A 10416-nucleotide genomic window follows, 5' to 3' on the forward strand; every position below is an offset into this window, starting at 1 on the left:
CCTCTTGTTTTGTAAAGGGTACTCACGATGGTACTGTGCTCCCTCTTAAGAGGCACTACATCAACAATCAGCAACATTCCATGGTAATGAATGACCGGCCTCGTGTTTTGTTTATCCTAATGTAACATGTAATATATAATTATGTGTTAATTATCAGCTATGAAGCAAGAATAATATGATACTGAATTCTGAGTAGTCTTGGTCAGCGACAAGTTAAAATCCTGGACTTGTAATCTTCCAAGAAACTTTCGAAGGAGGAGAAATAGTCCAGGAAATTGGACTCAAGATAAAACAACTGCTTGAAGAATCACTCAGAAACTAGATAAACTAAAAGGAAATGAGGGCAGAGAACATTGCATAGAGATTCCTGGAACTTGAAGAGGAAGGGGTTCTGATTTTTATTTCTAGTTGCAGGATTGAAAAAAAATAGACAGTTGATTTTATAACAAGATGCATCCTCCGTTACATGACCAGTCAATATACTCAGCCGATGTCCATCAAGGTCCAATTCTTGTTTCAGGAGTTCCAAAACCCAATCCGATACACCCTTATGCTCCACATATGGCCATGAGGCACGTTCGTGTTGTAGCAGGGAAGTGGTCCACTGGTCTTTGCCTTTGCTCTGATAATCCTGAAAATTGTAAGCATGTTTTAAACTTAACTAGATTTTCCAGTTTTCTAGCTTAAACTATAAAGTATCGTTACTTAATTGTAGCCTTTTCTTTAGTTTCTTAGTAGCACTTTAATTTCTTTGGTGTGATCACTTGCCTGTCCTTGAATCACATTTGCACAGATTGCGTAAATAGTGAATAGAGGATCCACAAGTAAATCAGGCTAATCGATCAGCTGATTTTAATTCTCTAAAAAAGATTTTCTTTCTTCTTTTTTAAATTTCTTTCATGGCTTAAACTGCATGTTTACAGGGTGGAATGGCAGCATGTTTCATGAGTGGAGCAGTATATGCGTTGCTGATGGGTTTTGCATGCTTCTACTCCTGTTGCTATTGCTCAAGATTAAGGGGCCAATATGATTTGGAGGAGGACCCTTGTGTGGATTGGCTAGTGCACTGCTGCAGATATTTATAAGCTTTCTGTTTCCATTAGCCTTCAAAAAAATACAAGTAAATAAACTTGTCAGAATGACCCTTGCCGTTAGCCCTTCCTCAGCTACCAGTTGTTCACCGACAGAGTGTTGTGTAGGAAAATGTTGAACACCTGAAAATGTTGGACGACAAACTTGGTCTACATTTACTGGTCTTTATATTCGTAAACTTCACTAGCAAAGTTTATCCAGAGAATTATACAAGTTAACATTTAGATACCATGAAAGACATGCATGAACATGTTGGTATTTTATGACTCACGGACTTTCTGATTTTCTTTCATTAAATCTGATCTCCAATTTCTTGGTTGGATAACAATTAGGGGATCAAAATGAAGGCAGGGAAGCCAATATGCTTAGACAACAGCATGGAATTACAATGGCTCCAACCGTGACCCTAGACATGACAAGATGACAGCAAGCCGGCAGTTCTGGCTTTTCTCGCCGCAGCAACAAATCCTATCAATGCTGCTGCTGCTGCTAATCTCTGTCTGCAGCTAGTAGCCAACCATACATTTCGACTCAGATACGAACTTGTCAATTGATTAAGAACCTCCAGGAACAAAGCCTGCGAACTACTTCGGTGCAATTTATTCTCATAAAATGCAGTAGCATTCCAACATGCAAATATGAGCTCCATGGAATAGGATGATTCGGTTCAAATGAAGCTGTAAAAACAAAAACAGAGATTCACGGAGAAATTTGTATTATTCGTCATGCTACTGGTGATAAGCTTCTTCACTACGAACGCTTTACATGCCTGGCCCAATTTACCCAATTAAATCTAGAGCAACTAAAAGCTTTTTCTTTTTTCCTTGAAAACCTTTTCTGGTGTTCCAATTGCTATTAGAATGTATAAAAATTGAACATCTTCGGGTTCTTTCACAGAAAAAATTGATCTTGCTAATAGTGTCATTTTGGCATCTGCAACTGAAAGCAATATAATTTGCAGCAGAAAATACCCAAAATCTCATAAGCATACAAAGTATATGGAAATAGTAAGAGAGAATATATTTGCTGCTTGAATCTGCCGCATTTGATTTCCACTAAAGATCAGAATGCAGTAACCCTCTCCTTCCCCAACAACAGAAAAAACATAAAAGAAAAAAACATAAAGTTAAATGCAGCAGCTTGGAGTCGAAATAATTATCTAAGAAACTCGGGTTCAATATTTGAGTTCTTCCATCTTGGCGACACTCTCTCTTCACGTAACATAGAGTTAAATACAGCAGCAGCCTGGGAGTCAAAAGTATTTATCTAAGAATCTTCTTTCTGCTTTTTTGATGAGCGCTCATCATTTGAGTTCTTCATTTTAGCTTCACGGCGCTCTCTCTTCACTCCTTTAGCTTTGTTAGGTAGCGCCATCTCTCCAATCTAAAGAAACAAAATCATCCACATCACAAAACTTAACAAAAAAAAAAAGAGGTTACAATAAAGAGACGCAATTTAAAACTAAACATGTCTGCTGGCCATGGGCAAATAAGGCCACATCCAGCACGAGATCAGATTCACCCTCACAACAATCCTCGCAATGAATGAATGTTTACTTACCTTTTGATCAGGTACATAAATCTTTCCAAGCTTCCCTTGTAGAGCATCTTTACTAACATTTTTAATCTGCAAGCAGAAAACTGGCAACATTAACGAAATGCCAATTCATTCTCAGATGAAACGGGGGAAGTATTTAGCTAGCTAACCTTCTTATGAAGCTTATCTTTAGCAGTTTTCATGGCTTCTTTCTTTAAGCTTTCATTAGGAAGACGATGACGACGAACTACAAAATCCATGGAAGGGCCGATTTCTACCAGTTCTATCCTGGGGACTATTGTGCCAGACTTTTTTAGCCGCATTGCACAGTGAGTGAGGAACACCCGATTTGAAGATATAGCTGTACATACATAAACACGGCCCAACCCAGCAAGATTCAAATTATCCACAACCTGCATGAATTGGGTCAAAGCTTATTTCGTTATCTTTTAAAATTGAGAAAGGAAGGAGCAAAGGTGAAGATACAAACCTCTCCCCTTAAGAGCTCAAGCAAAACCTCCTTCAGATGTTTCAACTCATCTACACTCTCAAATGCTTCTCCACTAAAAACAATGAAAGGTTTTGATCCTGCTTGCGGAGCTAGTTTCTTATCATAAGTGAAGGAATTCATTCGTTTAAAATTTTCAACCCCAACTTCTATAAGATCATATATGTGGTGGTCATATGTTCGCCCTATGACAAGATTGTCAGGACGTTTCTTTGAGGTGGAACCATACTGCAAAATACATTCCAAGAGACATATTTAAGTAGACGTGGCAATATCACATTTTTCCAAGGAAAATAAAAAATATGATGCAAAGAAAGCAGCACTTCATTTCTAAAATCAACAGTGGGCAAATTCCATTACTCACTCAGATCAAAAAATAAGCAGGGAAAATATGCGACAGTGGAGAGTTACATGTAAAAATAGGTGGAAATTGAACAACAAAGCAATTCCAACAACAGAAAATACACATAGCTATGTTGCTATAGAAGATCAAGTCGAGTAATTTGCATAGAAAATATAACACACAGTATCACAAATTCATGAACCCAATAAAAGGCATACATTCAGCAAATAGCAAAGGAAGAAACAAAATAATAAAAACCAGCAAATATCTTAAAAAACTACAGCCACTTTTAAAGACAATAAAAAACGTTACACCTATCTTAAAAAACTTACTATCTTATGTAAAGAAAATCATTTCAAAACTTTAGCAGCATTCTGAAATCACCTCAAATTGCCTCACTGCCTTTGAAACTAAGCATCAATGTCAGGAAAAAAAAAAAGCACCATTCCTATTCCTCAATATCCTAATCATATTGAAAACAGAGAAAACGTCCAAATATCCGTCCTTGCATAAGCTATCACACTCATATGCCAATTTCCACATCAAATTACTACAGTAATCATCTTCGAGCAATGCATGCATAAAACAAGATTGATATCCAATTCAATACAATTAAAACAAAAAAATGAAGTAAAACCACAAGATACAATACATATTTCTAATTGAACAAAGCTTTGGCACCAAACTCACCACAAAGATACTGCAATCGGTTTTCATAGAAAAGAACTCCAAAGAAGTTTCGCCACCGGACTCAAAAGGCCTTATACTGTCATTCTTACGCGTATATCGAATTGCGTTATCTCTCTTGAGATGGTATATTTCACTCAATACAGTATTCAAAACATTGCTTGTTTTTGTTCCTTGTAGTATCAGTGTCTTCTTCCCCGTCTCAACCTGCATTAAAACACAAAAAAGTAGAAACCCATTAAGAAAAAAATATCCTTTTTGATAGAAACCAAAGAGAAACATGAATAATAGATTGGATGGCTGGCTGGCTGGCTGGTTGCCGAGAGCTTACAAGTTTTGGTGCTCGTTTTTCAAGCTCTCGCTTGACTCTTCCGCACTTTGGGGTTTTAACCTTCAACATCACTGATTTTCAGATTTCTTCTTGTGTGCGAAGAGAAAATAGGAAGAGGCGAGCGAGGACCGTGTTTTCTTTTTCAGCTTAGAAGAAGCTAAGCTAGGGTTTTTACTTGTAAGGGATGGAGGAGATTATTTGTGGGGTTTTAGGCAGGTGGACTGGGTTTGGCCTTTTGTTTGCTCGTTTGTGTTTGGGCTTTGAATCTGCTAAGAGCTTTTTGCTTTTTTGATAACTACGTTTTGGACCTTTGGCGGATCTGGACTGTATTATTCAACAATTAAATAATAGTTGTTTTTTATAATATTTAATTGATTATTTTAGGTTATTTATAATTCAAATTTTATCATTTATTAAATTCAAATTTTATTTTTAAAAAATAAATATTTAAAATTTATTATTTAAATTATATTTTTATTTTTAAAACATATAAATAAATTTATATTGCATTGAAATAAATAAAAAAAAGATATAGATACAAAATAGATAGTAGTTTGTGTAATTCTTTCTGTTGCATATATGTATATGAATTTTATAATTAGATCTCTAGAAAATAATAATACTAAAAAAATTATACCAATTCATTTACCAGCATATGTAATTAAAAATTAAAATAGAAGAAATAAAAAGAGAAAAGGAGTTTCATTGTTGTTATTATAATGTTCTATATATAAATATATAAAATATATTATGTGAATTATTTTTATTTAGGGTTGGTGCTGGCACGAATCTTATTATTCGAAAGATTCATTTTTAATTACATGTATTGTGAATATAGTTTATAAATAGAATAAGTATAAATAAAAGAAATTTATGAACCTTTATTTTAATAAATATTGTTTTTATAAATTAATACTATTTTTAAAATGAAATAATACAAATTATGTTAATAGCTTTCTCTAAATAAGTGAAAAATCAATATAAGATAATCTAATTTAATAATTTTGATAAACTTTGTTGGAATTTTATTATTTTCAAATGTTAATATTATAGGTAATAGTGAATCAAAATAAAGATAAAACATTTTTTTTATAAATATAGTTAAAAAAATAAATAATATATAGTTGTAGTACAAAATGAACTTGAAAAAAAAGGTGTTAAATTAAAAAAAAAAAAAAAGAATGAAAGAAGGAAGGAAGGGAAGGACCCGAAACCCAAAAATTTCCCTCTCTCAAAATCTCTTCACCCCTCTCCATGCAATGGCGTGTTTGGCTAAACGGTTCGGTTTTACTTGTGTTTTTTAATCAAGTTGAAACTATCCAAGTCTTTTAATTAATTAATTAATTTATTTATTTCAGGTTCAAATCTTCCTTTGTAATTAGAGGGGGGAAAAACTATCCAAGTCTCATGCCTATTGCATCATTCCTTGAGTTCAAGCCTCTTGTAAACCAAAATATACGAGGAATAATTAATAGTAATAATGGCACTGAGAATATTAAGTTATTAATAATGAAAAAAAGGCATTCAATTGCTTGATAGACTCCCTGAAAGTAACTATAAGGTTATTGGGTTAATTAGAACTAATTTACCTATGAAAAACATGTCTATTCCAAATTTTATAAAAATTATTAAAAAAAAACAGCTCCTCCCTCCCTCCATGAAATATATTTTTAGTTATAGTAATTGAAATAATACCGAATCAATTAATCCAAATAATTAATAAATAAATAAATTCTCACGTCATCACTAAGTTTCCTTCAATTCTAAAGATAATAATAAGGCTTACAAAAAAGGATAAATATATACACACCCCATGTACATAAATCATAAAATCACTAGATACTTGAAGGTGTCCCGGATTAAAAATGATAAGAAATTTAAAGAGTGTGTGTGTGTGCATGTAGCATCACGTCTTAGTTCGTCAATGGCAGACGGGCTTGATGATTAATTTTAAGACAAGCAGGTGAGTGGTGGAAAGACATGGCCCCTTGCATGTCCTTGAGCATTCGCACAATATGTAGATGGCTCATCACCGTCACCGTCGTCGTCGTCGTCGTCCAAATGAACATTGCTGAGCACGATATCGGTGCACGGCACTGACTCACTGCAAGCAATATGCACTGCGGGTTTTCTGTGGGATGTCCCGTATATATTTTCAAATCGAATTCTGCTAATCTTTACTGCTGAACTCTGCAATAAATAAATATATATATTTTTTAAAATCTTTGATAGATGTGGAAAAGAGACTTAATTCGTTGGATATATATATACTCACATGATCTGTGCAATGTTTATGATCACAATAATATTGGTCGATAATTATAGGATTTCTTGCACCCTCAGACCTTATGTTTTCGAAGACAATGTTTCTAGCAAACCCTTTTCCACCCTGTTTACGTGAGATTAGGGATTAAATGGAAATTATGACATATAAAAATTAAATTATAATATTATAATTATTATTCAAATCCTTACTTAAAATTAATTAAGAACCAATTACCTGCCAAGTCTTTATTCTGGCCCCATTTGTAGTTTCTGTAAATACAACGTAGCTAACATGGACATCTTCTACTGTCTCACTTTTTCCATCTATTCCCAGACTCCCGATGCTTCAATCACTTTTTCCATCTATTCCCAGACTCCCAATGCTTCAAAAATAAAAATAAAAATCAAATAGTTAAATCCATAAGGTGATTATTACTTGATTATGATAAATAATGGGTAATAATTAATTAAAAAAATTATTTTCCCATACCTTATTCCGTGACCCGGACCACATGCAATATGGGTAATATTAATTTGGGATGAACCGTCCCCGATCGAGATACAATCATCACCTAAATTCTCAAATTAATGCACTTAATAAATAACTAGGAAATATAGCAAAAATAAATGAAATTATTTTAAAAAAAAAGCATGAATTCACCGGTCATGATGCGACTATAATCTATAAAGATATTTTTGGCATGCTGGAGATGAATTCCATCGGTGTTGGGGCTATCTCCAGGGGCTTGGATAGTGAGGTTAGAGGCATGCACCCACTCGGATCTCTCAAAAGCCACATGCATCTGTGGACTGTCCTTGAACGTCAAGCCCTCGAGATGAACATTCTGGGAATGTGATATTACTAAACCCTAAATTTATTCAATCAATCAACTGATATTAGAGAAATAGATGGTGGGAAAAAAAAAAACTTAATCCAAAGTTGAAAAGAAATATTAGGTCAGCCGAAATTTGGTTACTGGGTCATTAATTATGAGGATCGTTGCTTACTGTTGGTTTTCTACCGCAAACCTGCCAAGAGTGCAAGATTAATTAGCAAAATTAACAATTTGGGAGAGCCAATATAAGAAGTAATTAAGAGTAGAAAAATATATTTATATAACGAATTAGACTCACTCTTTTATCTCTATGCTTGTGATCTTTACAAGAGGAATGACGTTCCCACCACGTTGATCCTTGACCATCCATGGTACCGGATCCACGAATCATAAGGTTATCAACCTCATCAAAGGTAATCCATTGCTTACAATATCTGTGTTCTTGGCATTTCCAGTCACTGGGATCACTCGGTGCCTTCATCGTTCCATCAATCTACAATTAAGATAGTGAATTCGCATTTAGAAAGCAATTATCAATCAAGTTTATATAATTAATTAAGCACCATGTTACGAGTAAAACTAATTAAAATGCGAAAACATTGTGCACTTGATCGTTAATTATAAAGGAGTAATGTGTATAATATATTTAGTGTTTAATCAATTACTTGGAAAATAATCTGGTCGGGTTTGCATTCGCCATTGAAGGTCAAGGGCTGGAGCAAGAATGATTTGCCACTAGGAACCTGTATGATCGGTACTGGGCATGATGAAGACTTGCACACATCCTTCCATGCATCCTTGAAGGCCTGAGAGAGCAAATCATATTTATGGAATACCAAAATTATTATTATTATTATTATTATTGATGAATTAAGAGTTTTCCTCAGTACATGCCACGTTACTAGAATAATAATATTCACTTCTGATAGATTTTTTTTTTACCAAGTTATTATTACTTCTTAATTACTTTACTCGCACTACCTGTTGTTTAGATGTTATTATTACTTCTTAATTACTTTACTCACACTACCTGTTTAGATAATAAAAATTATTATTATTGTTATTATTGTTGTTATTGTTTAATTATAGGTATACTCCCATTCAATTAGGTTGTAACTATTTGATCTTCGTCACGGACAGAAAGAAAGAGAAGCAATTTTTCTTAGACGAGAATCATTATTTGATTAATCGTACGTAAGGAACTTAATTATAGTTTGCTAGACATGAGTGATCAATTAGTTAACCTTTGATTAATTAATATTTAATTAAGAATTACCGATTGTTTCATAAATATTTAATTTTCAACAAATAACTAAGACCCAAAACTACGAACATGAAAAAAAATAAAATGAATAAAACTAGGTAGCCAGAAGACATTAATTGTCAAGTCGAGCATAGAAAAGAAATTAAAACTAGGTAGCAAATATTAATAATTAAAACAAAATAAATAAAAGAACCTGGGTATCATCAGTATCCCCGTCTCCAACGCCTCCATAATCAATCACATTGTAAACTTGATTACAGCTTCGTAAGCTTCGAGATTGAGTTGAAGTAGCTGTAGCTGCACCAAGAATTAAAACGACAAGAAGCAAGACATATTTTGCCATAGTTATTATTAGTTAATTACTGGCTACGACAGAAAAAAATAACATATGATCATATTTATATATATGTATATGTATGTAGGTACGTACACTTCGGATTCTTGTTTTTGTTTTAGATTCAAACATGTAAACTGTGGTTGAAAAGGATTGTCCTTCTTTCTGGCATGAAGAGGTTGAGTTCTAACAAGATTTTGCCTTGTAATTAGATTTTATGCCGTATTTAACTATCTCCTCTCTATTTTGTAGTTCACACATATATATCTAGCCGTAGATTAAGTAAAGAGGAAGATGCAATATTTATTACCAGATCTTATCCGGAAAAAAGCTTTGTCTGATCATATGTTCTTGTTGTCCGCAAATGTCCATGCTTATAATTAGCTAGCTTGGGTAATCATAGCCCCCACTGATTATTTTATATATATATATATATATATTTATATAATCCCTATAGTATTCATAAAAAGATACGGTCCTCCCACCCTATCAACTTTTGTGGGCATGTGGAAACAAATAAATTTATTTGTATTAGCAAGTACATAGTCTTTATTTTTTAAATTGAAGCATATATACTACATGGTCCTTCTTTAGCAATTGAAAGAATCCACACATTTTTAAAACGGTACATGAAGAATACGGTACACGCACAAAAACACACCGATAGCTTTAGATTTGAACCTGCTTTATCAAAATAATTGTGATTATGATTATAAATAAGTAAAACATAATAAGAGAATATAAATTATTGTAATCTCTAGGGCATCAAGAAGCGCCTGTAGCTCAGTGGATAGAGCGTCTGTTTCCTAAGCAGAAAGTCATAGGTTCGACCCCTATCTGGCGCGTATAAACCCTTTTCGCTGATCTTTCCCTCTTTTGTTTGACTGGTGCATCGTTCTTTTTCTAACTATGGTATTATTAATTTTGGCTTTACTTTATTTAAAATTTCCTTAAGGATGAATTTTCATATAATTAAATTTTAAGTGATTTATTTTAAAACTAAATACAATTTTAGAATGCTAACAATATTAATATGTGACACCATAATATTCATAACAGAAAATATACTCTTGTGCCACCTAATACATTAACATATAAATAAAATATTTTTATAAATAAATTAATATGATAAATACTTTATTATTATTGACCGAGAGTATCTAAGATAAATTTATGTTATTTATGTCTACATATCAAACAATATGAAAAACTTGCTATTA

General features: G+C 33.1%; 2 protein-coding genes, 1 long non-coding RNA gene and 1 other non-coding gene across 4 annotated transcripts; 2 read left to right on the forward strand and 2 right to left on the reverse strand.

The window, feature by feature from the left end:
- The first annotated feature begins 124 nt into the window (after positions 1 to 124).
- LOC105125389 (uncharacterized) lies at positions 125 to 2189 on the forward strand. The gene is made up of 2 exons (XR_842232.1): positions 125 to 640; positions 924 to 2189. It is a non-coding gene; the product is annotated as an uncharacterized LOC105125389 (long non-coding RNA).
- Positions 2023 to 4703, reverse strand: LOC105125388 (Ribosomal RNA processing Brix domain protein). Its single transcript, XM_011025803.1, has 6 exons — positions 4498 to 4703; positions 4170 to 4373; positions 3119 to 3364; positions 2799 to 3041; positions 2653 to 2718; positions 2023 to 2475 (listed from the first exon to the last, which is right to left on the reverse strand). Exons 1-6 carry the CDS (start codon positions 4564 to 4566, stop codon positions 2359 to 2361), a joined length of 945 nt encoding a protein of 314 aa, XP_011024105.1. The 5' UTR covers positions 4567 to 4703; the 3' UTR covers positions 2023 to 2358.
- Positions 4704 to 6447: 1744 nt separating this feature from the next.
- LOC105125579 (Pectin lyase-like superfamily protein) lies at positions 6448 to 9205 on the reverse strand. Its single transcript, XM_011026096.1, has 9 exons — positions 9056 to 9205; positions 8264 to 8404; positions 7897 to 8091; positions 7771 to 7791; positions 7424 to 7631; positions 7253 to 7334; positions 6998 to 7106; positions 6773 to 6886; positions 6448 to 6687 (listed from the first exon to the last, which is right to left on the reverse strand). The coding sequence occupies exons 1-9, from the start codon at positions 9203 to 9205 to the stop codon at positions 6448 to 6450; spliced, it is 1260 nt and encodes a 419-aa protein (XP_011024398.1).
- Positions 9206 to 9968: 763 nt separating this feature from the next.
- On the forward strand, positions 9969 to 10041 carry TRNAR-CCU (transfer RNA arginine (anticodon CCU)). The gene has a single exon. It is a non-coding gene; the product is annotated as a tRNA-Arg (tRNA).
- Positions 10042 to 10416: the final 375 nt, after the last annotated feature.

Source organism: Populus euphratica, unplaced genomic scaffold (genome assembly GCF_000495115.2).
Source record: "Populus euphratica unplaced genomic scaffold, PopEup_1.0 scaffold22.1, whole genome shotgun sequence".
Classification (NCBI taxonomy): domain Eukaryota; kingdom Viridiplantae; phylum Streptophyta; class Magnoliopsida; order Malpighiales; family Salicaceae; genus Populus; species Populus euphratica.

What these genes read in the sequence shown, in the direction of transcription:
- LOC105125388 (XM_011025803.1), bottom strand. Translation starts at nt 4,566, where the DNA reads ATGTTGAAGGTTAAAACCCCAAAGTGCGGAAGAGTCAAGCGAGAGCTT. An exon ending in CCGATTGCAGTATCTTTGTG is followed by an intron (nt 3,365 to 4,169) that starts GTGAGTTTGGTG and finishes TGTATTTTGCAG; the next exon opens with TATGGTTCCACCTCAAAGAA. An exon ending in TTGAGCTCTTAAGGGGAGAG is followed by an intron (nt 3,042 to 3,118) that starts GTTTGTATCTTC and finishes CAATTCATGCAG; the next exon opens with GTTGTGGATAATTTGAATCT.
- LOC105125579 (XM_011026096.1), bottom strand. Translation starts at nt 9,205, where the DNA reads ATGGCAAAATATGTCTTGCTTCTTGTCGTTTTAATTCTTGGTGCAGCT. An exon ending in GGGATACTGATGATACCCAG is followed by an intron (nt 8,405 to 9,055) that starts GTTCTTTTATTT and finishes TTGCTCTCTCAG; the next exon opens with GCCTTCAAGGATGCATGGAA. An exon ending in ACAAGCATAGAGATAAAAGA is followed by an intron (nt 7,792 to 7,896) that starts GTGAGTCTAATT and finishes CACTCTTGGCAG; the next exon opens with GTTTGCGGTAGAAAACCAAC.